A 26,349-nucleotide genomic window follows, 5' to 3' on the forward strand; every position below is an offset into this window, starting at 1 on the left:
AAGCTCCTTGTGCTTATTTGACCTTGAAATTAAACCTGGACTGTTGTAATCATTCATGTGTTTACGATAAAAATGACAGTGTCTGGCAGTTTCAGAGAAATTTGCCTGTTTATTAAAAAGGACAAAAGGGAGGAGACGTTAAATAAAGTATCAAATAAATAGGACTGCTTTTTTTTTCTAATTATGAACATAACTAGTATAATAATAATAGTAATATCTAATAATAATATATCTAATAATAGTAGATAACTAGTACCAGGAAATAGAAAGAAGTCTAGGAGAAGCCTTATAAATTCTTTTGAAGAAAATGACAGATTATTCATTCATTCATTCATTCATTCATTCATTCTCTACCGCTTATCCGAACTTCTCGGGTCACGGGGAGCCTGTGCCTATCTCAGGCGTCATCGGGCATCAAGGCAGGATACACCCTGGATGTAGTGCCAACCCATCGCAGGGCACACACACTCTCTCATTCACTCACACCCTCACACACTACGACAGATTATATTGTTATAAAATGTTATAACAAATCTAACCTCATCTTTACGTTTTACAATTAAAGTCTTTTTAGAGTTGCAGTTAGTCTGTAAATGTTGTCTCTTTCTTTCATTTTACAATTAAGCAGAATCTCAGACATACTGCAAAAAATGACATCTTAATATAATTATCTTGATCATCAATCTAGTATTTTCTCTTAAAATGACAATAAACTATGAAATATTGGATTATTTTTAAATATAAGATTAATCAACCTTCCTGTACAGTCAATTCGTAATACGTTTGATTACATCCAAGGTAGTTTCACTTGCTGGGATATAATTTATCGCACTGTATAATCCACTCAGTGTATGTAGAGAAGAAATTTATTTCAGATTCCATCCAATCTACCAACAATCCAAACAGTCTCTCCTTTTTTCTTTAGATTGAGGTCTTGGAACTCAACTCTGAGTCACACCATAAAGAGGTCACAACCTCTGTCTGCTTCTGTTGCCATCCATCTCACTTCCATCTACTCAGATTATAGATATTTTTATTACCAGTAAATATTCAGTGCATGGAATAAAACCCATCACCCTGTCGATTAGGACACATCAGGCTATATGTCAATATAGTCCTATGTTAAATAAAAACATGTTTTTTTCAAAACACACACACACACACACACATACACACACAGATTCTTTGAAATCCTCTTAGAGTTTTTCTTCGCATCAAATTTCAAGACCAAAAACCACTGACTGTGGTTGGGGGGGTGTTGGTGTTGGTGGGGTATTGGAGGGGGGGGGGGCAAATGAGAAACAGACTTGGGGGAAAAAAGCAGAGGCTGAGGAGGAGGAGGAGGAAGCGGAGGAGGAGGAAGAGGAGGGAGAGGAGGAGATTTGGAGGAGGGTTTAGCTTCTGGTTTCATATGACACTAAAAGGCTGTGTCCCAAACTACATTTTAGAGTATAGAGCAGTTACTGTAAGTAATAATATTAGAATAGTGCACCTATAGCTACTTTATCATATAGATTATTTTCATATCTGTCATACAAATGCGGTATTATGAAGATTTTGAACGTGTATTGATAGTCATCAAGACTCTCCCTTTACCGATATGATTCGATTCTTTCCAACAAACAGTATGAGTGAATCACTCGGTACGATTCGTTTGATTCATCACCATTGAACGAGCAGTGGCAGCCCACAGAAACCCAGGATTACTTAGCCAGCTTTCAAATAAGAAAAGAAATGAGTTGTATTTATTTTGTAATCTTGATCATTAAGCGAACACGTGCAATTTACGCACTTAGAACTATTTAGACGATTCACTAATAGTGCTAGCAAATCGATTCGTCTGATCGATTCAATCAAAAAGAATCATTCAGTGAGTCCCAAACTGCATGTTCCTATACTGAGTAATTTAAGAAGATGATATTGTTTTAATGTAATGTTTAATATTATTCTATTCTCTTTTTTTTACTGATTATTTTAAATAAATTGCCTGTTCTATTACAATGAAATATATATACCAATATTTGCCTATATATAGCCTATATATTAGGCTATATTTACGTCACTAAATCGACTTGTCATTTTAATCATACAATCACACATCACAAAAGCACACGGACAAAATGTCAGTAAAAGAAACTATCAAACTAACAATTAAAAGCAATCAAGAATATCCCAGAAGTTTCATTCAGCCTTAACCTACTCATGAACCGATTCTATTAAACGAGTAGATCAAAACGAACCGATTCGATTTTGAAACGCACATAACCTCGTACAGCTCAAGGATCCAGAAAGAAGGAGCTGGGAACTCAAAGGGCACTTTGGAGTCGGGATTTGACTGAATACGAGCCGGAAAATCCCAAGGATATGAAAATGAAAAGAAAAAATAAACGCGCATGGATTTTAATTCGCAACTCATGAGTTTGCAGAAATAAAAGCGCGTATTGGAGACGCTTATCATACGGATTGGAGAGGTTTAGAGGTTTGAATTCGGGGTAGCTGAGTGTGCACATTTCCCGGAGAGGAAAGAGACAGCAGACCGGATTATATGCTGTGTTTGGGGACGTTATTAACGGCTACGCGCGCCGGAGAGCGCGGCCAACGTCTCCACGAAAGTCCGCGTAAACGGAGGCAACTTTTGACATGGCTATTGTTCTGTTTCTGGCACTTTGTAGTCGTTGATATATTACTCCAGGCCTGCATTTTGAACAAAGACGTGGCAGGAAGATGGATTAAGAAACTTTTTCTTTTTTTTTTATTGTTTGCGGTTTTGGTTCCACGACTTTTTTTTTCTTTAGTAGTTTTTTCTTCATGATGGCAACAAAAATGAGTCTTGTATTCTGGTGTTACAGTAAGACAAGATCAAACCCAGAGTGTATCGACTCTTACTGAACAAAAAAAAAAACAACAACAAAAAAGCTCATGCACTTTATTATTGGTGTTTGTTTTCCTAAAAATAAATAAACAGGCAGCATCATTGGCGATGTGGGAACCGCTTGAGTAAAGCGCAGGGTTTGAACCGCTCTCTTTGATGGAGTTTTACGCTGTCCACAATGCCTTGGATGGGATTTTTACTCCGCAGCTGGATGGCACACCGGCGGATCGCTACCGTTTGACCGGGACACCGTTCAGCTTCCAGATCGCGACCGAGCGACCGGGACGATCCGGTCTGGACGCGAAGCTTGGAAGGGCATCTGGAGGCAGAAGCGCACCGCTTTGAGGACTGTGATTCTTTGTGTGTGTGTGTGTGTGTGTGTGTGTGTGTGTGTGACTGTTAAACCTCGTGTCCCAGCCCTGCAAACGTAATTTAAGACAGGCATGCAGCTGAACCGGCCCAGGAGCGCGCTGATCGGCTTCAGCCCGCCGCCGCCGCCTCCGCCGCCATCCGACCCGTCCTCCTTCTCCAGCCAGTTCAAGACGATGCGCTTTTCTTACCACCTCAGCCCGCAGCCCGGATCCCGCAGAACCGGTGAGTGCCTTGATGCTCTGATTCGAGTGTTATTGCATTCACATGCACGAGCTCGTTTAATTTGACTCATGTGCGTTCTGTGCAACACCTTGGAGGGTAAAATGTCAATGAATCCACTGTACAAAGTGCACCCGACGATGCGTATTTAGGCATTCAGGGCACTGAGAGCTTGTCTCAAGGACACACGCTGTGTGGACACTTTTAGTGCTACTCTAGACACACACTGTTTTTCACCCCAGCTATGACTCACCTGCATGTAGACGCAGTTTGTTGCACACCGTTCAGTGGTTAATTTTGCAGACCGTTATATTACATTTTTACATGATTTTACACAGAAGATTTAAGGGTTCCTCCAGTTCTGCAAAGCAGAAGAGTGCTCAGGATGCAAGACGCACTTGCATTATGCAGCACGCGCAAAGCCATTGCACGTGTATTCAAATGTGCCGTGTATTTCTGCGGATTTTGTGCGCATGTCCTAGTGGAGGTCTTTTTCTTTTTTTTAAAGCCAAATAATACATGCAAAGCCAATAGCTGTTAATGCAAACGGTTTATGGTTTAGTCCATGGACAACGCAGAGCTACCTTAAGTGACACTGATGCGGTTTTTGGATAGAATCACAGAGAACCCAGAAGAGGCAGCATGGTTATGATGGCATTCACGTGGCTCTTGCCTATGCACGAGGGTGAGGAAAAAAAACATGAGACTTTATATATGCACACACAGCTGGTGCCGCATTTCCATGTTTGTGCTTGTGAACGTGTGTCACTTTGGGCTGTTTGCTCGAGCACTGCGCTGTAAAATCCAATTAAGCTCTGGGGAACTGAGCATGCGCCCGGAGCGCATCTCTCTCTCTCTCTCTCTCTCTCTCTCTCTCTCTCTCTCTCTCTCTCTCTCTCTCTCTCTCTCTCTCTCCATGTCTTTGTGTGTGTGTGCCGACCAGCAGATATATACATTGTGTTGTCCGTCACAGTATGATGAGTGGGTATTGGATAGATGGGGACATTTCCTGCACGCAGAGCTTTTCTTTAAATTGGCCATAGAAAATTTATTGCCTATTGATTTGCGGTAATGTGTGTGAGTACGTGTGTGTGCGCGCACATGTGAATACGTGTGTGCGCGCACAAGGACAGATGCAGAGCAGATGCAGAACGAGGCGTTATATTTTCAGCCTAAGGCGGCGCACTTAATTATATATGAATCAGAAGCGTGATTTTGTGCCTTGCAATTAGCTCATCACACCACGCTGAATCCAAATGAGTCTATTATTTTTGCTAGTAATGGAGGCATCACCTTAAAAACAACACATATCAAACATCACATTACCACACGAACACTCCTGAACACACTGTCTGCTTCACTATATTGTTATGATGTCCATTCGGTTTAGAAGAAAATGATCGTCATGCTTTGTGTCAGACGAGAGCAGGGATGAATGAAGGAAAAAAAGTATGTGCACCCTGACTATCACACTCATATGTGTTTATTGGAATTGTGTAGGATGGCTTTGGATGCTGTAGCAGTACAATTTCCTTTCAGAGGAACTAAGAAGCTTGAGCACTGTTCCGGCATGACAATGTCCCCGTGCATGGTGTGTTAAGTTAGGTGTGAAAGAACTCCTGCACTGAACCCTGACTCTAACTCATCCCCACTGAACACCGACTGCACCCCAGATCTCCTCAACATTCTGACATCGGTCTGTGATCTCACTAATGCTCTTGTGGCTGAATGAACACAAACCCCCACGGATATACTCCAACATCTAGTGGAAAGCCTTCCCAGAATAGATAGTTGAGCTCATTATATCCACAAAGGGAATACATGTGGAAAAAAACACATATTGTCAAGATAGTCAAGGCTTCAGTGTCCAAATCACAGCATTTCTGCTGCCTAAGGATTAAAACACAGCAGTTACAGGAAGTAATCGATGATCACGGTGACATGTTGTGGCCCATCATGAATCTGAGTCACTGCATGTAATAAAACAGGCAATAATTAAAATTTACTGTAAATCTCTCTTTTTCAGAAGACTTGGTGGAAAACTTACAGGAACAAACGTAAAGCACTTGACACTGGGGATTTTTTTCTGTAACAGCCAAATCAACATCTCCTAAATGTACCCTCTCAACATTTCATGTGACGTGTCCTGTTTATAAGAAGTCCCTTTATACTGTGAATTATATTGGATTCGAACGAGCACCTTAATGTAAACCTTTAATTCGCTCCGATGCCTGAACTACTTTCAGACTTGCGGTTCTATAAAAATAAAGGCCAACATTCTTTGTATAACAAAACACCATTGTATATATTGAAAATTCTGATATATCACGCACATGTCGTGTGGAAAGAAGTTGAGATTTGGATTATACCGTGAGACTTGGGTTTGTGTTTGAGTGAGATTTAACTACTAAGAAGCTCCTTGCATGTAACAGATCTTACAGAGGATTTAACGCCACTTTAGGAGGGAAGGAGAAGCTTTACAATGGTTAACAGCTTATTTTTCTTTAAAACCTTGCTGTTTTCAGTTAGGTTACTCTTACTGTCCATTCTTCTTTCTCCATCATGCTTCGTGCCTATACACTGAACCTAATGTAATGTTTATAATGGACTAAATACACTTGGGTGGCTGGCTGTTTAAATATGAACCTCGGAGGCCCGGACGTATAACCCGTGTGTGAAAGACTAGTACTCATAATCCTGATGATAAGTACGACCTTTAGGGTTGTAAAATTAAATGCTAGCGGTATTGCGGAGACGGCTGATGTATTCTTCTTTATGTCAGCTCGGGCAGCGTGTTTTCATCATCTGTGCTCTTTTAAACAGAGGCTTTGGGAAATTTGCTTTGCTTCAGAGACTCCCAATATAGCACAGCCTTCCCATGACCTTCCCACCCGCCACACACAGACTCCTCAGCTCAATTTGAAGTGCATACTTTTCTTTTTTTTTCTTTTCTCCCTCTGTGTTAGCTAGTGGGGGTGGTGGACTGGGGAGGAAACCAGGAGCAGATTTCAAACTTTAGCTGTGTAGGATAACAACAACAACAACAACAACAACAGTAATAATAATAACTAGAACATACATTTTCTGAAGAAAATATGAATGGTGCTTGCGTGTGGCAAGTTCCCCTTATCATGCTGAGTGTTTTGATATGTCACATGTCCATGTTGTGCAAATTTTTTATTTTCACGTGAAATCACGTGACGTCACGTGACTTCATCAAATTACATGTGAGGAAGTTCTGAGTGTTTTGATATGTCACATATCCATGTTGTAAAAAGGCCACATTAAATGTTATAAATTTTTGTCTAAGCTTAAATAGGAAAACAGAATGTTTGTTGGCTTCTACAAAGCAACATAATAATTCTTGATGTTGGACACACATCGTAACAGAGAATAAATCCGAATCACATGGAGGTGATCACAGTGAACCCGACCTTAATGAGACGACGGCTTTTAGTGGACGTTTTAGAAAAAGAGCAAGGAGCTTTTGTTTTTTACGATACATTACAGCACAGTGAAACACTTTTCTGAGCATATCCTAGCTAAACATTTGGGGTCAGGGCACAGGGACGGTTATGATACAGAGAGGGAGCAGAGAGTGTTAAGGGCCCAAGATCTCAACAGTGGCAGCTCGGTAATGCTGGGGCTTGAACCCCTGAGCTGAGCTTCTGATCAGTAACTCAAAGCATTTTTGGCCCAAAATGCATCGTAATCATCATCATCATCATCATCATCATCATCATCATCATCATCATCACAAAACTGCAGAAACGACTCCATTCTCCAGCATGCTTTCTGTTATGCTTGGGTGAAGGAATCTTTCTGGAATGTGTCGGAGTGTGAGGGATTTTTGGTCCATCTGTTATGTTTTTGCCGCGAAAACAAAACATCGAGGGCAGAGTGTATTGGTGCTCCACATAAACTCCCCTGATCGTTGTCACATGCCGTTTGGAGTTCCTCTGCCGAACGTAATACAAGCTTATCTCCTCCCCTGATGGAGATCATGAAGATCTCGCCAAGAGAAGAAAAAAACCAGGACACAACTTGTTCAGCTGCATTCACACAGCAGCTTGCTGAGCGTTTTAATGGGCAGCTGTTATGACAGCGCGGGAACCAGATCGGGTCCTGGACGTACAGGAAGTGAGTCTGGCGGCTCGTCTCGGCTTTGCGAGGAGAATAATACTTGTGTGAATGAGTCAGACCCTCTGGAGATCTTCGGAGTGCTGTTATGCCCAGAGTTTGAGCTGCGTGTCCATATATAGGGTGGGAATCAGAGCGTCTGTCTCTGGATCCACTAGCGAGCTGGAAAACTAAATCTTAAATAACACTATGATCGCCTCGATTGTAAATAGAGTGCACTGGGTGCCTAGTAGATGGAGAACAGTAACCGTAGGCTTTATTTTACCTCGCCTTGTTTTCTGGAGAGTTAAAAAAATCATAAGTTTATTAGCAATCCCTCCAGGGAAGTGCTGCCCAGTTTGGGATTTTCTAGAAGCGTAATAGATTCAGCTAAGAAAGTGATGACAAGCAAACTAGATAATTAAGTGCATTATTACAGACTAATCGAAGCATGCAGGGGTGGGGGGGGACACGGTGGCTTAGTGGTTAGCACGTTCGCCTCACACCTCCAGGGTTGGGGGTTCGATTCCCACCTCCGCCTTGTGTGTGTGGAGTTTGCATGTTCTCCCCGTGCCTCGGGGGTTTCCTCCGGGTACTCCGGTTTCCTCCCCCAGTCCAAAGACATGCATGGTAGGTTGATTGGCATCTCTGGAAAATTGTCCGTAGTGTGTGAGTGTGTGACTGAATGAGAGTGTGTGTGTGCCCTGCGATGGGTTGGTACTCTGTCCAGGGTGTGTCCTGCCTCGATGCCCGATGACGCCTGAGAATTTCTGATAAGTGGTAGAAAATGAATGAATGAAGCATGCGTTTGTGCGATCGTGTTTGTTCCTTCGACATAAAAAACCGTCGCAAGACATTAGCGAACATTTTGGCTGACGTGACCTCTACAAGATGTTCTTCGAGTATATCACCTTCCTGGTTCAGAAAAGATCATCATTCTTTCATCATTGTGCATGATAAATTATCCTCCTGATCGTCTCTCATCTGGGGTGCGTAATGCTGCAGGATTCTGCAATGCTGTGAAATGTGATACGTAAAAATTAAAAAAAAAAAAAAAAAAGGTACAAGGTTATTAAACACATTTGTGAAAAAGGTCTTCGGAGAAAAAAACCCTGCATCTCGTTGCACTGTAAAGCACAATTTACTAAAAAAAAAAGAAAAGAAAGATATCTTGCCAATATGTGTCCCTTATTTGTTTATAACTGTGTAGCTAGCTAGCAAAACGTAGCTAGAGAAAATCAGTACGATGTTTGGGGAACAAAGCCAATATTAGCTAGCTGTAATATACTTTATAAACATGACAATTTTTTTTTAGAAGAATAACAAATTGCACTAGAAAGTACCAAGCAAAAATAATTACCTTTCCAGGAAAAGTGAAGTACTTTTGAAACAAGGACAAAAAAAAACATCTTGTTGTCTTGACTTGTTTGTTATGAATGCTTTCTTTTGGTGTCATCGACATTGCGACAAGAGATTCCTGCTGCTTCTGTAAGAGATATCGAGAGTCCAGACGAGACGGTTTCAGAGACCTCTTTTATTCCCCATAACATACCTACTGCAATATAAAAGGCAGCTGAAGTCTTATTAAAAAGTTGCTTACTGCAGCTTTAATTCCTGCTGCCATGGAGGAAACCTTGTTGACTTGGGACAAGTAGCTTGATCTTTGCCTTTAATTCAACAGACATATTCTTTAAGAAGTTTATTTACACCCTGTAATCATATAAAAGCCATCTGGCCTAGAGATTAGATTACACGGACGAGTCTTTTTTCTTTTCTGCGTGTGCAAAAGGAAGTTTATAGGTCAGAAGTGAGCCACCGAGGGCCTGCGACCCTCCTGGAGCTTTAATGTCAAAGATAAATCTGTCCATTGTCCTTTTTATTTTGGTTCTTATTATACTTTGAATAAAGTTAAAAAGGAACTCGGATGAAAGAGGCTCGTATTGGGTCTTACGCAGAAACCCGTGCGTAGAAACCCGAGTGTGTCGTGTGTGAGATTGCAGTTCCTATATAAATGGATTCAGGTGAGAAAACAACAGTCTTTCCTGCTCAGCAGTTTAATATCGGGCAAAAACACTGTTTAAAAAAAAAAAACATGAGAGAAAAAGCCACATTTCATTACACGTCCGTTTTCGCGTGTTGATTTAGCAAATCCGCCGAGCGTCCGAACACGGTTCGTGCTTCATTACTGTGAAGTAATAACCTTTTTTTCACCACACCTCAAATAAACCAACCAGCAGGGAGGTTCACGTGTACTGACGAGACTTAATTGTACTGTTTCTGATGTAAATTGTACAAATGTATGCTTATTACCGTTCCACAGCTTCTTTTTATTTTGATAAGAACGAGCTGTGAGGCAGGAATAACCACGGCTTGGCGAACTTATAAAGTCTCTGAAGTGTGTGCCGTTAAAAAAAAGGCGTTGTATATATTAGAGGAGTAACACAGCGTCAGTCTGTATCTGTAATCTCTCTTTACTCTAGGCGGTGTTTTTCCTGCTCACGTTCAGTGATCCTGTGCCCGATGTAGCCTCGCTTTCCTCTTCTCATAGGATCACATCCCCTCGAGGTTTGTGTGACCCGAGATGCTTTTTTGTATACCAAGGATGTCAAGAGTGAATATTTTAGAGTTTCTGTAGCCTTCTTGTTAGCACATTCTTCCTCTCCATCAACAAGGCGTTTCGACCACCTGAACCTCTCTTCATTCATTCATTCATTCTCTACCGCTTATCCGAACTTCTCGGGTCACGGGGAGCCTGTGTCTATCTCAGGTGTCATCGGGCATCGAGGCAGGATACACCCTGGACGGACTGCCAACCCATCACAGGGCACACACACACACTCTCATTCACTCACACACTCACACACTGCGGACAATTTTCCAGAGATGCCAATCAACCTACCATGCATGTCTTTGGACCGGGGGAGAAAACCGGAGTACCCGGAGGAAACCCCCGAGGCACGGGGAGAACATGCAAACTCCACACACACAAGGCGGAGGTGGTAATCGAACCGCCAACCCTGGAGGTGTGAGGCGAACGTGCTAACCACTAAACCTATACAAGAACAAATATTATAAAAAAAAATTATATAATATCACGCGGGATAATGACGCATTCTCGGTCCAAATAAGCGTGCTACATTGCCAGCGTGCTACATTGCCAGCGTTTTCATTCATGTGACCTGTTACAGCCGAATCACAGCAGAAAGGTGTGATGTATAAGGGTCTGGGAAAGAGAATGGTTCTTCTGTCCTTTCCTTACAATGAGAAATCAGCTAATTACATCCTCGGAGACCTCCAGCTCCAGACAGTATGTGGCCCAACTGAGACTCAGAGTTGAAATGCAGCTGCAGGGCACTTTTCCTCACTCCTGAGCAGCTGCTTTAAGCAGAGGGGGATGGTGTGTTCAGAGTTAATGGCTATCAGATAGAATTGACAGCAGCTTCACTCACACTCGCTCTCACACTCGCTCTCACACTCATACTCACACCAGCTGCTGGTATAAATAGCAGCCAAACCTGGCAGACCGAGCAGGGCACGGTGAACAGCATGGAGAAATAAAGAACCTGGCGATGATCTTGCAAAGAATGCTGTAGAAGCTCCATTTATGCTAGAACCAGAAAGTTCCTTCTGTTCTGGATCTGCAGTAGAACCCAAGAGTTGGATTTATGTATTGGCACGGTGGCTTAGTGGTTAGCACGTTCGCCTCACACCTCCAGGGTCGGGGTTCGATTCCTGCCTCCGCCTTGTGTGTGTGCATGTTCTCCCCGTGCCTCGGGGGTTTCCTCCGGGTACTCCGGTTTCCTCCCCCGGTCCAAAGACATGCATGGTAGGTTGATTGGCATCTCTGGAAAATTGTCCGTAGTGTGTGAGTGTGTGTGCCCTGTGATGGGTTGGCACTCCGTCCAGGGTGTATCATGCCCGATGACAAGCTTTTTAAAGACGCATCTGAATAAAAACGCTGAAATCTGCTTCTCCTCCATGTCGCATCTCGTTACACTGAAAACTCTTGCAGTTTAAACACTCACTGATACTAATTATATCTTGCATCACCCCTCTGTTTTTGCTAGCTACTGTAACTGTGTAGCTAGCTAGCTATAAAGAGAGTAAAGCAGTACAATATCTGGGTAACGGTTCAGTGTTGTATAAAGTACTAGAAAGCAATACTTGAGTAAAAGTACAAGTATCGTACTAGAAAAAGACTTCGGTAGAATTGAAAGTCACCTTTTAGAATATTACTCAACTTAAAGTATCTGATATTTACTGTACTTAAGTATCAAAAGTCATTTTCTGATATGTAATGTACTTAAGTATTTGAAGTAAAAGTAAAAAGTAAAATTTCAGTGATTTTCCGTAGGTATAAGAGACACTTCATCCGGTAGGAAGAATCTTTCATTCCAATTTACAGGAACAATTCTCGCAAATACGGCCACGGGTGTATAACGTTATCTTCTTCACCCTGTTCACCGAGTTCACCGCTATCGTAAGGTTGTTCGTCTACGATAACGGGAGGTCCTCCAGTAGGTGCTTCAATGGCGGTTTCAGTTGTGCTTCCTGCTTCTTTGGCAACATTACGCTGAAATAGAGCACGCGTACGTGCGTAATGCAATCTAGGAGCAGCGACTTGCCAAACCTCCCTTATTGCAGTCGCACACATTTCTGCTGATTTTATTATGTAGTAACGAGTAACGAAGACGCTTAGTGGAAATATAGCGGAATAAAAGTATACATTTTATCTAGGAAATGTAGTGGAGTAAAAGTCAGGGTTTACCGCAGCACTTTGCAGTTCGGGCGGCCCGCCTAAGCTGGGAAACCCTACCACCTTAACAAGGTCGTCCAAAAAAAAAAAAATTGCGCCGCACAAAGGAAGTCAAGTGCATCTCGGAGAATAGCGTGGACGCACTTCACACCGCGAGCGGGCACGCACGCACGCATGCACGCCACACGGCCGAAATGAGAGAAAGACGTGGTCCGTCACTGTCTGGAGGATAACTAGCCAGTTGATAAAACGCGTGTCCGTGAGAACCGTAAGTGGACTCATGTTTTGGGTTTATTTAAGCCTGTTATTGTTATTAGTCTATAGTTGTTGCAAATTTAAAGTAAGTTAGCTGGTGATTTTGTTGTTTGAGTTCTTCATCTGCTAGCTAGGTTGCACATGCCTAGTTTTAATAATTGTTAAATGTAGTACAGAATCTGTGGTCTATCTCACAAAGAAGCCATGCCCCCGAGCCCCACCCCCCCGCCAAACTCTACCTCCTTAACTAACAAATTTTCTGTGGGAAACCCTGAAAGTGAAAGTTGACATAAATTTAAATAGCGAAGTAAAGTACAGATACGTGACATTTCTACTTAAGTACGGTAACGAAGTATTTGCAATCCGTTACATTACAACACTGTAACGGTTGCATCGTTAGCTAGTTTGAAGTATTTTTGGAAGAATACCAAATTACACTAGAATGCAACAAGGAAAAATATTGAACTTGGTCGAAGCAAGGAGTTCATTTTGTTTAGAATCTTTCTTGGAACCCATGATTTGTTTTTTATTGATTTGTTTAGTATCTGTGGTGGATTTTGTATTTATTCAGTATGTGTAGAACAACCCGAATCTTGAATAAAATAAATTCTGAATTCATGGTGGAACCATTGATCTTAAATTTACGGTGGAACCGAAGAGTCCTTTCTAATCTGAATCTACAGTATAACAGAACCAAAAGATTATATTTCCCTATTATGAATCTACGCATGGATCTGATTCGGAGTCTGTGGCAGGAGCACAGAATTAAAGCTGTTTATACTCGGTGGTGAAAGCAAACATTTTGATTGCGTTTCAGATTTTATTAGCTCTAGGTTTTAAAGCATAATCGCTTGTTAATCGGTAGAACCCTCGTGTGTACTGTATGTGTGTTTGCGCCTTTAACGAGAAGGACTTAATCGTAGAGGCGCATCATTAAAGCACATAATTGGACCTAAAGGGGTTTGTTTGCTCCTTTAGAAAGAAAAAATGTTCCGTAGCCAATCCCACGGCTCCGGAGCGAGTGTTCGTTTGCGGTAATAAAAAGCTCTGGAATATAATAGCGATGGTTTATTTATTTTGTTAAGGAATACCTAGTTATACCTAGTTTTACGTTTTGTGTTCCGGAGTGATAAAACGCGACCATGCTTTCTCAAAACGCTTCACACCCAAAAAAAATAAATTGCATCCTAGAGAAAGACACTTAACCCTTCAGTGCAGCTTACACAGTAACCTCATTCTGCCCATCCCCCAAAAAGCCCTCAGGTTGTTCTTTAGAGACTATCCCAATACACACTCCTAGTTAAAAAACATATAATGCCGAATGTGTGTGCGTGTGTGTGTGTGTGTGTGTGTGTGTGTGTGTGTGTGTGTGTGATGGTATCTCTTTCAGCCTGCTAGCCTGGAGAGCGAGTGATTAATCACCATAGCCCATGAGATCTTTAGCAGGTACTGTGTGAGAGTGCTTCGTCTGTGAACATGGTGACAGTACGTGAGGGAAAAAAAAGTGTGATGAGTGTTCTGACAGGATCTGGATCTTCCCTTCCTCCATCAGCTAGCTCTGCCTGTCTTCCTCTCGCATACGTTTGTATTAACATTCGCCTGAAGTGAAGGTGAAAGAAAATACACAAATATAACATTGTGTTGAACAGCGAGGGTGCGGAAAGGAACACGTTTACGGCTCTGACCGATGTACAGTGCTGAAGCAGCACAGAGATATAAAATGCGATCAATTTGTCGAATTCGGTGTCTATAAACTATTCCTCCTCCTTCACATAGAAAAGAGTTCCAAATAAATAGAAATAAACTATTACAACATATAAGTTATATGATTATATACTATATATACATATGTCATTAATTCGTTAGCTAGCTTACGGTTCTTTGTTTCAGTGTCTTAAATGTTTTCGTTATCTGTAAACTTTAGAGATAATTTCATACACAATGAAAAGAAATAGCAGTGAATATAAAGCGGAATTTTTACTTTTATCGTAATAAATAAATAAGCAAGTAAGTAAGTAAGTAAGTAAATAAATAAATAAGGAGATCTATGTAGAAACTGTATCTTGTTCCAATCTTACAAGCTAGCAAGAAACATTGGCTAAACTTCTATTACATTAGCTAGCTAGCTATTTGGCTTAAGCTATGAAATGGTTGCTAGCTTCAATTAAACTAAATGGACAACGAGCTAATATGCTAGTTAAATGTATGAATAGAGCGAATGAATGTGTTTACCTTCTGTAAATTTTTGTTCTTATCAGTGTTTATGTTTGTAGTGTGGCAGGAATTTACGACATTATGGAAGAATCGCTCTTGTTTAAGGATGATTTTGTTTGACCTTCGTGCAAACAATGACGAATACTTAATGTGAGATCAGACCGTCAGATCATTCAACTTGTCCCAAAACACCCTGACTACCGATTTGTGTGTAAAAGTTTGTGCCCTTCATGCAGGTGTCATCTCTCATTAGGAAGCGCAAAAAAATCAAAAGATTATTTTTTTTTCATTATTCAGTCTTTGTATCGTGCGAACACAAATCGGGTCAACAAGCAGAAACACAACCGTCCATCTCACACGCACACATACACACACACACACACATGCACACACACACACACACACACACACACACACACACACACACACACACACACACACACACACAAAAACCACACACAGCTAATTTATCTTCTGTCATTTTTGGGAAGTGGGAGGAACACGGTCATAAGGATAAAATTTGAAACTTGTAACTTGTTCCTAGTTTAGGATCAACCTAGAGGCCATGAAGTGGCAATGAAGAACCTTGTGGAGACATTTGTTTGGTCCCCATCAAAATGTTTTATTTTTAATGCAGCTTTATTTTAAAAAAAAGTCTCATTTTGGTTACTGAGGTTAAGATTAAGGTTAGATTTGTCAGCATTAATAAGCATGTCATTGGAAGTTCCTGACAAGAATAATAAGACAAACGTGTGTGTGTGTGTGTGTGTGTGTGTGTGTGTGTGTGTGTGTGTGTGTGTGTGTGTGTGTGCGTGCGTGCGTGTGTGTGTGTGTGTGTGTGTGTGTGTGTGTGATTGGACAAGTCATTTGAGCAAGGACACGAGCCCAAATGCTGCCGGTTGCAGCAGCTGCTAAGGAGAAAGAAGGAACTAGGGACAGAAATGTGGTGGAAAACCCTAAGGAGAGACGAGAGATGAAAAATGAGGGAAAGAAGACAATAAAGAAGAGAGACAAGCATGATTAATTGCAGTGGAAAAAAGGAGAGCAGAGAAACAGAATGGGCGAGAAGTATGTCAGTGTGTCAGTGTGTGGGAATGCCAAGCTGCCATCAGGAACCACAAGCGACGTGGCAGAGATGACGGTGTGTGTGTGTGTGTGTGTGTGTGTGTGTGTGTGTGTGTGTGTGAGAGAGAGAGAGAGAGAGAGAGAGAGAGAGAGAGAAAGAAAGAAAGAAAGTGTGAGAAGTTAGTTAGTGAGAAGGACACAGACTGTGTGTAAGTGTATGAAGGGAGAGAGATATTGGGGGAGAAGCTGTATATGTGTGTGTGTGTGAGAGAGAGAGGGAGAGGGAGAGAGAAAGAAAGAGCGCAGAAGCGAATGAGTAAGTGGAAACTTTATTCACAAGAGAAGCAGCATGAGAGAGATTTAACCAGCTCATACAATTCCTCAAGTGTTTATTTCCTGTAAAAACGGGTAAGAAGGAAAGTACCCTCTCAAATCACCTGAAATGTTTAGAATACCTATAAAAGTGACTCAGAAATGTGTGTGTGTGTGTGTGTGTGTGTGTGTGTGTGTGTGAGAGAGAGAGAGAGAGAGAGAGAGTTTAGGCTTTGCTGTTGAATAGAACAGAATGTAATACGAGAAGACAGGAAAAGCCTCGAGACACACGAAACAAGGCGCTCTAATCCACTGGAGAGCTGAGACGAGAGAAGCTAACGTTCTGTCTCCTCCTACATGCTGAGTTCAGCGCTTAGTCCACGTTCACCACCGGGCACTACTTATTGTCGGACGTCGTGCGCTTTCCTGCCGTGTGAAAGGAGGGAAAATGAGTAACTGGTGCAGTATTGTATTCAGCCTGAATTTGGATGCAGCATCATCTCCGTTACTTCCTGTGTGTCATTCCAAACTCCAGGTCAGAGATCACTGAAGAAACGTTCCCTGTATTCCTGAACACAAAACCTTTCGAACTTGTGTTTAAAGGCAGGGTCTCCGATTTTTGAGAAATGCTTCAGAAAACTGAGTCGGGCCGATAATAAACAAAAATCAAAACAAAAATCAAAATAAACGTGTAGCCAATGAGCAGAAAGGGGCGGGGCTTGTCGATATGCGGCAGAGAGAGTGTTCGGTGTGCATGTGTGACATTAGCAGAAAGCGGTTTTAACATCGACATGGAGGATAAAAACAAAGAAAGAAAGAGAAGAAAGACTTACGATAAGGCAAGAAGTAGGACGTGTTAATATAGGATCAGCTTTCCAGCGCTGGAGAGAACTGAAGGAGCAGGAAGTCGGCCACATATTCACAGGTTGGAGTTTCCCGAGTCAATAACTCCTGAGCTAAACGCTGTTACTACACAAATAACACCTCTTTTCTATCGTAGTAATGTAGAGAGGCAGCTACAACCGCGTTTTGTGTAGTAACAGCGTTTAGCTCAGGAGTTATCGACTCGGGAAACTCCGACCTGTGAATATGTGGCCGACTTTACTTAAGACGCCGAGGCGCTTTTTTCCTTCTCGATAGGTGAGTAACGTTGGTTTTGCTTTGTTACACAGAACTAATATATGCCTTTGTCCTTTACATGATTATGCTTGTGTGTCATTTTTGCTTGTTTGTTTATCTGCAATTGTATTGTTCTTCCCTTCAGCTATGATAAAGACACATTTCTTTCCATTAGTTGCCAGGTTTACGTATGTGTGTGTGGGCGGAGCTATCGATACAGGGGTGGGACCCATTTGGGTTAGGGGCGTGTTTGTTTTGGTGATTTTATATGTCAACATTGGCTTTCAAACAACGGAGACCCCACCTTTAAATCTCAGTTTGTGAAGGTTACTGAGGGATTTGTCTGTTAACATGTTACAAAACGTTATCTTCAGTTCTCGGATTTCTTAAGGATTTTGCGCGAGAACTTCGACACCAACGTATTAGGAAAATCCAAGGTGTTTTACAGCAGGGTGGATTTTACAGTCCACTGCTAGCAAAAGATACAGTACAGCTCATATCAGTGCAGATTTAGCGAGCGGGAACTAATCAGCTTTCGCTAAGAAGACGAGTCTTATTCCTCTCGCATTGATATTCAAAAAGCTGTCCAGTCTCCATCCTTCTAAATCTCTCTGTCTCTCTGGGAGATGACTCTCTGGAGTGCAGAGGTTAAGATTAGTCTCATATCTCAGGCTCTTCAGAGGAGAGGAAAGCAAAGCCTGCTAAGACGCCGCCAAGGAGACCCTGATAAAGCACCTCGCAAAGTAAACACCACTTATTTTCTTAAGCCTCGACCGCTTGCTTTGTGTTTCGAGCTCTTATAAAACTTCAAATGCTGGATGATCTCGTCGAGACTGAAAATATTTGACTCGAACTGCAGATCTAGTCGAGTTTACATACTGAAATCTAATCACTCGGGATTTATCCTTCATCGAAAAAGTCAGTTTCTCAAATTGCTCAAATCTCAAATCTTTTTTTTTTTTTTTTTTTTTTTAAGAAGCAGTGTTTTTTTTTTCTGTGGTGTTTTTTTAACTCTTGTGGAACTCCTGAGGAACTACTGACATCGACTAGTACGGTAGAATTATGCATTAAATCTGAAAAAATAATAACAATGTTATAAGAAAGATAAAAATTTCTGATTTTTGTCAGATCGTAGATTACTACTTAGCAAGTTGTAGTGGGCATGAGACAACACTGCATCTGTGATTTTTATTCAGAGAGAGAGAGACAGAGAGAGAGAGAGAGAGAGAGAGAGAGAGAGAGATAGAGACAGAGAGAGAGAGACAGAGAGGGAGAGAGACACAGAGAGAGAGACAGAGAGAGAGAGGGAGAGAGACAGAGAGAGAGAGACAGAGAGGGAGAGAGACACAGAGAGAAAGACAGAGAGAGAGACACAGAGAGAGAGAGAGAGAGAGAGAGAGACACAGAGAGAGAAAGACAGAGAGAGAGAATTTTCTTTGTTGTACCTAAATCATAACAGATGCAATCAAATATATTCCAGGATAATAGGAAAATTATCTGACACAGGTCAGATATTTCTGTCTTTATTCCTCTGTTTGTGTGTGTGTGTGTGTGTGTGTGTGTGTGTGTGTGTGTGTGTGTGTGTGTGTGTGTGAGAGAGAGAGAGAGACAGCCGAAGGAAGAAAGCGACTGAAAACTGATCCACCCATCTGGGTAGTGAGTCGATCATGAAAGCAAACAAACAGCTGAGCCTGAACATCTCTGTCCTTAAAGTGACAATCGACAGCCACCGAATCGGAGCTACAGCCGTCCTTCAGACCCCGATCGAACCCCTAAACACTAGCGATAAGTATGATTGTAGTGAACGTATAAGAATTTTTTTTTTAGGAAAAATTAAAAGTAGGTTTCTATCTAAAAGCAGGAGGTGTCCTGTAACACTACGTTATGAAAAAGTATGTTAGGGTCACTGTGTCGCTCAGGTCGAACGAGTCCTGAATTTACAGAACTGGAAGCCACAGACCTCAGCAACCAGGCCTGACTGGTCTGATCTCACTGTTTATAATCTGAGCTTTAATCTGTAACTAGACCACAGATCCGTCCCAGAAGGACACGACACAAAGCAGCCCTTATGCGCTAGCGAACCGAGGCAGCTAATGGTAGTCGTTAGTAATTTACTTCCCAGGTAACAGTATCTCTCTTGTCGCTTATCCGTGGTCGTCGTGTGGCACGACCGTTAACGCGATATTAGCTCAACTAAAACTGAACTGAAGCCCCAAATTCAAATGTTAAATAAACATCTCCTTACAGAAAACGTTCCCGTATCAACGGTTCTTTGTTTTCTTTGTTAAATAACCTGATTTTTAATCTTTTTATTGTTCGTCTCGGATAAAACGAAGCGTCTGTTATACGACATGAAGCATCACGATGTTAAAGTGAACCTTGCATCTGGATCTTCCGCCAGCACGATCAAGCAGTCTGTGGTATAACAACAGTTAATAACAGGACTTTTCCTCACAGGAATTATGATGAAGTGTATTTAAGAGATCATTTAATAGATCATTTAATACAGCATGATTAGATTCAGTGATTACCTCAGAGGCTTGGGAACTGACGCTACACATCGTCCACTAGTTGATGAACTGCTTTGTTTAAATTGAATCCCTTTTCTCATACACTCGAGTTAATGTCAAAATCCCGGATTGGGATTACTCTTCATTACCGACAGCAGATTTCCAGATGAACAGGAGGTTCATGTGGGGGGGGACACAGAATGTATGTATATTAATCTCCGGTGTCACACTTCACGTACATCGCATGTGGATTCGCACAAAGGGACGGCAATGAAAACCGTAGTGTCGGTCCCCATGTGCGACGTGCACGCCGCTAATTACTCTTAAGAAAAGTCGCCGTGTTTGTTGAGAGCGCAATAAAAGAAGGCGGGGCCAGAGAGGGCAAAGGGTCGGCCACGTTAACCCCCGTTTCACCCAGCTGTCAGGGGACACAAAGCCGTGCACGCTTTTCTTGTTTCAACAGAACAAATACAACTCACAATGACTGAATAGAAGCCTGGAGCTGTATGAAAAAAAAAGACTGCTTTGATAACGAAACAATTGCGTATAACGTGTATCTGGCTTACCGCTTTGTCTGCTGGTAACACTAACACTGTGGTAAAGGCACAACTGTTGGCCTGACTGAACCTTTTACGGAAACTAGTTTGGACTAGTTTAAAAGAGACTTTCAGTGGTTACAGATGTGAAACAAGCTTAAGTAATCGTCTAGCAGATTCGCACTTAACTCAATTACATTTTCAAGACGAGGGAAAAAAAAAAAAAACCCTCTCTTCTCTTCGCATATGTGTTTCCAATCGTGACTTTTGTTCAGCTACCGGTTACACCTCACACCTCTATGCTAATTTTAGCCCATTTTAAATAGATCCAGTGTGAGGCTTACGCTTTTTATGAACACCCTGTTGTTGCTGTTATAATAAACTCCACTCTTCTGGGAAGGTTTTCCTTTAGATTTTTTTGGTGCGTGCTTCTGGTTGAAAGCCTTCCAAGAATTCCTGCCCATTCAACTACAAGAGCAGCACGAGGTCAGGTTTGAGACTCTAAGTACATTACAGAAAATTTTGTGCTTCCTATTTTGTAGCAACAGTTTGGGGAAGAACTGTATTTATGTGGATTCGATGGTCAGGCGTTAGAATACATTTAGTATATAGTATATTTATACGATAAACATACTATATGATGATGATACTATACAATGCAAATACTATACGATATATCAGTCATTTGCTGTTTTTTGCACAATTCTGTGCAAAACTGTGTTCTGTGTTCATTCTAATGTTACTGCACAAAATATTGTATGAACATTCAGTATTCACATTCAGTATATAAACCGGGCAGTCGGCGCTGTTTCTGTTTACTGTTTATTGTCTTTCGTGTATTGTATTTTTTGTACTTTTTATATTGTCTTGTAACTTTTTGTCTATACTGTCTTTTGTCCTGCACTGTCTTGTCTGTCTTGTCCTGCACTGTTTACACCAGGTTGCACAGTTGCACTTTATCTGGTTAGGACTACTTACATGTCCTTAGCTCTGTCTTTGTCTTATGTAGCACCATGATCCTGGAGAAACGTCTCATTTCACTATGTACTGCAACAGCTATATGTGGTTGAAATGACAATAAAAGCTTCTTGACTTGACTTGACTTGACTTGACTTGACTTGACTTGACTAAAACCAGGTCTACTGGAAAAGGTTGATAGTTAACACACGATTGTAGCAAATCACTGTGGTTTGATGCCTTTTCACAGGAAACATAGCATAATGAGACACCATAAGGCTCACTTGTATTCATATTTCTATGTTTAATACCCTTAAGCTTTACCTTTTTTACTCTTGTTCTGTTTTTCATTGTATGTTATTTCAAGACCGATAGGCAGTCATTGGAGACTTCATTAAGTCTATAAATAGAACTTTAGGCTTTTTGTCGTCTTGTTTACCTGTAAGTAAATGACCCCGGGTTCATGTCGTGTGTGTTGTTATCACTAGCGTGTGTGTATGTGTAGGAGCAGTGAGAGTGGGCTGGGTGACAGGAGGCAGATGGCCATCTCTCCAGGGAAATCACAGGGTAAATCTCTCCATTTAAAACCTTCAACCTGCGCCAAGGCTGGACGGAGCACCAGCACCACACACCCAGCAGGGGTTACTGAGAGGGAGGGGGAAGACAGTAGGGACAATACCTAGCTTTAAAGGCCTCCGGACTGAATAGAGTCTCCGCTGCTCTGCTGGAGATTATTAAGTTCTGCCACAATAAACACAATAAGGCCGCACAATTTTCAGACACGCTTCACACTATTATCGAATTCATCAGGATCACACGAGCTACCTGAGCTTACTGAATTGGAAGCTAATGATTTGAAAGCCTCGTTTTTTTCTCAGTCCCACATTTTTGTGATGGAGGGATCGATAAAAAGACCGTACCTGCGTTATGTTTCTGTCACTCTACTCTCTTTTGTCTAATTATAAGACATAGTGGCTTAGTGGTTAGCACGTTCGCCTCACACCTCCAGGGTCGGGGTTCGATTCCCGCCTCCGCCTTGTGTGTGTGGAGTTTGCATGTTCTCCCCGTGCCTCGGGGGTTTCCTCCGGGTACTCCGGTTTCCTCCCCCGGTCCAAAGACATGCATGGTAGGTTGATTGGCATCTCTGGAAAATTGTCTGTAGTGTGTGAGTGTGTGAGTGAATGAGAGTGTGTGTGTGCCCTGTGATGGGTTGGCACTCCGTCCAGGGTGTATCCTGCCTAGATGCCCGATGACGCCTGAGATAGGCACAGGCTCCCCGTGACCCGAGAAGTTCGGATAAGCGCTAGAAAATGAATGAATGAATAAGTCTAATAAATAATATTGATCAAAGAAACATCAATTGTTTTACAGTATTGTTTTTAGTGGGTTGATTAAAGTTAAAAAATACTCCGCTATTGAGCAGCTCGCAACTTTTTCCTGTTTGTTTGTGTTACATTGAATTATTGATGTTACTCATTATAAGTCCTTAGTCCTTAGGCATCAATAGTCCTTAATTACTGGAAGATGATCCAGAATTCATTTGTCTTCATACTTTTGAATGTCTCCTGTGATGCAGGATCTCCTGTAATGTAATTACAAATGAATTTTAGACTGTGCTATGAGATAAACAGCATACCACTCTAACCCCAACTGATCCTCAGGGTCGTTTCACGAAGCCAAGCTGATGTGAGTTCCTGACGGCAGCCAATTAGTCGAAGCCAATTACCAAAGTAGTTTTACTGTCTACACGGCATTATCTCTCCAGCATTGAGAGATAAAAGCCATCTCTCATCTTCAGCAATACCTATGAAGCCTCTTAAACATACTCTTTAAACGCTAATAACTGGATGCCGATGTGATAGAAATATAGAAATGGTTCGCCTCCTTGCTTCTTTTGTTTTTCCTCTCCAAACAAAACAGTACTGTTCTGTCAAACCTCGACAGTTAGTACAGTTTAAGTCCAAGCCTGAACCTCTACTCATGGGAACATGTCTACTTTACACAAGATTGGTTTAATGGTCACTAAGGCATACTGGAAAATCTGTTACAGCATGCAGAAGCTAAGCGAGTCAATCATGGCTGTTATTGCCAACATATTGATGAATCCATTTTTCTTCTAGTGGTTTACTTTCACACCAGTAGGCATTAGGCCTCTTCAAATAAATAAATAAATAAACAAACAAACAAACAAACAAACAAACAAACAAATAAATAAATAAATAAATAAATAAATGAGAAGTGAAGCTTGTGACACTGTTTAAATATATGGACGCTTGTTTAATTTATATATGTGGAATATATAAATTAGCTATAGACGGTTGAGGATGCAGCTAACTAGAAGTGATTAGGCCGTAAATAATTAGGTACCAATCGGTGTGAACTAGCTATCGAGCCATAAGTGCCGTTAACTATTTTTTTATTGTTTGTTCAGTAAATACGTCCCACATTTAAACACAAATCACTTTTGCTTGCTTTCTTTCAACATTTGTTTGGTATCTGACCGGAAATGCATTTTTTTTATTGTTTGTTCAGTGGGGGGGGGCACGTTTGCCTCACACCTCCAGGGTCGGGGTTCGATTCCCACCACGGCCTTGTGTGTGCGGAGTTTGCATGTTCGCCCCGTGCCTCTGGGGTTTCCTCCGGGTACTCCGGTTTCCTCCCCCGGTCCAAAGACGTGCATGGTAGGTTGATTGGCATCTCTGGGAAATTGTCCGTAGTGTGTGATTGTGTGTGAGTGAATGAGAGTGTGTGTGTGCCCTGTGATGGGTTGGCACTCCGTCCAGTGTGTATCCTGCCTCGATGCCCGATGACGCCTGAGATCAAGCGGTAGAAAATGAGTGAGAGAGTGAGTGTTTGTTCAGTAAATCTGTCCCACATTGAAACATAAGTCACTTTTGCTTAACATTTGTTTGGTATCTGACCAGAAATGCATTTTTTTTATTGTTTGTTCAGGTGTTCAGTCAGCACAGTGAGTTATGTTAACACACACACACACACACACACACACACACACACACACACACACACACACACACACACACACACACATTGATCTCTGCAGGTGTTCATTAAACACTATAATTTGGTTGTTGACGCTGAACGTTAACTACCGACGCTTCAGTCACAACTAGAACCTCTAAGTACGTTGCCAAGGCAACAGAGGGACGGTTAGTGGGCGTGGCCGGTGCTCGGTGTTTAAAAAAAAAATCAGCAGACGCCAACGTATATGATTATAATAATGGGCGTGACTATGTATGTATGCATGAGTGGGCGGGGCTAACGTGGCTGTGCTTTCCCCTGGTGTGGAGACGCTGCTGCTGTCTGCGTTAATGTGGCAGCCGGGAAGGGGCGGGGAGACCGAGCAGCATTTTTTATTTCGTTTTTTCGTTATTTTTTCCAAATGTCATCGCTGTAAAAACGTTTTATATCACATGCATTTGGCTGTAATTCGACCATGAGAACGAGAAGCGGACCGTATGGTATGATTTCGCGCGCGTGCAGATGGACGGATGCACCGATTAAACCCTTTTCATTGCGCTCGCGCATCTCACCTCTTTTGCTCTAATTTGTCATTGCGTTTTTTTTGTTTTGTTCCCTCGTCGTTTAAGCGTGTGTGGGGAAGTCAGGTCTCCCCCCGTGCTGTATTTTAATGACCGGTTTCGTGCTTTGCTGCGCGATGTACATGGAGAAAACCAGTGTGCTCCGGGGTAAGAGCTGTCATGCATCTTGTGTTCTTGTGAATGTCGATCTTCACCATCATGATTGCATTTGTGTTGAGCTCATGTTCCACCCGCAGCGACTATGAGAAGGTTTGCACACATGCAATGAAAAAAAAAAGAAAAAAGGATGCGACTTCTCCATTGCAGCATCTGCAGTCAGTAAATACCTTTTGATCTCAGCACTGGTCACGTTTTCAGGTTGCACGTCATAAATTTGATCAATTTACCTCGCGCAGCATTGTTGTCTTTGATTGACGTCTTTTTTTTTCTTTTTTCTTTACTGTTATACTACATGCAATATTGAGTCGTATTTCTGGTGCACATTGAGGAAGGATGCATTCAGGGATGCAGGAGATGCATGCAGTGTGTGTGTGTGTGTGTGTGTGTGTGTGTGTGTGTGTGTGTGTGTGTGTGTGTGTGAGAGAGAGGGAGAGAGAGGGGGATGCTGATTCTCTCAGAAAAGACTACTGCTATGGCCGAGCCTGCAGATCTGCATGCATTTACAGGTTAATCCATGTTGCAGGTGCTCTGTCTTTGCCACATGTGTCTTGTGTGACAGTTTCACCTGCAGAACTGTCTACAGATGCATGCACATGCTGCAGTATCCTGCAGTTACATTGTCCCTCATGCCCTATTTCATATTCATCTATAAATTCCCTGCTAAGATGGGATACGGACACGATGCCCACGCTCCCTCTGTCGTGCCATGTTGTGGTGGGCGTTGCTGGTGTTTCTGTTTCCCGCTCAGCTATTCATTCCTCGCTTTTCAAAAGCATCACCATGGATATCACTAGAGCTGGCCTAAAAAACAGCTATCTTTGTAGTGCACGGTCTATTATGCACAGCTTTTCCCTCTAGTCATGGTTGCACACAGTGATTGGCCTGATTGGCCAGCGTGTCGTATCGGTTACAGTGGATGACAGATGCGTGAAGTGCCTCTGACAGAGCTGGAGGCCCAAATGTTGCATAGGTTCTGGCTGACTTCCGTGCTGCTGCTTCATTCTCGTCTTCTGGGTGTCATTATTTGCATGGTTTCTGTTTTGGTATCTGATTATCCATTATTCATTCTTGAACCGAATAATCTGTACACTGTAGCGTTGGTGATGGTTAACGGTGAAGATGGCGATCCAATTTGAACCAATAATCTTGCGGACGTTAATGCAGACACAAATCGATGATCGATGATTTGTGTCTGACACCGAGTTCTGAAAGCATCTGCGATCATATCAGGGAGAAGAACTAGCTCATCAGTTGAAATCGAGCGCGAGTCTGAGTGCCGGCTGTGTGTTGACCGTCTTGTCTGTGCAGTCATGATGACTGGATA

The 26,349-nt window shown here is 42.0% G+C and overlaps 1 protein-coding gene across 2 annotated transcripts in view; it reads left to right on the top strand.

The window, feature by feature from the left end:
* The first annotated feature begins 2,271 nt into the window (after positions 1–2,271).
* Positions 2,272–26,349, top strand: part of fgd1 (FYVE, RhoGEF and PH domain containing 1) — a 65,662-nt gene continuing 41,584 nt past the window's right edge. Inside the window, exon 1 of one of the 2 annotated variants that reach the window (XM_027151586.2) lies at positions 2,272–3,466. In XM_027151586.2, coding sequence (XP_027007387.1) covers positions 3,316–3,466 — 151 coding nt within the window. In that variant the 5' untranslated portion in view covers positions 2,272–3,315. Of the gene's footprint in view, positions 3,467–24,589; positions 25,014–26,349 lie in introns of those variants that run through there. The other variant, XM_027151587.2, reaches the window with a different exon arrangement.

This window comes from Tachysurus fulvidraco, chromosome 14 (genome assembly GCF_022655615.1).
Source record: "Tachysurus fulvidraco isolate hzauxx_2018 chromosome 14, HZAU_PFXX_2.0, whole genome shotgun sequence".
In the NCBI taxonomy this organism is placed as follows: Eukaryota; Metazoa; Chordata; class Actinopteri; order Siluriformes; family Bagridae; genus Tachysurus; species Tachysurus fulvidraco.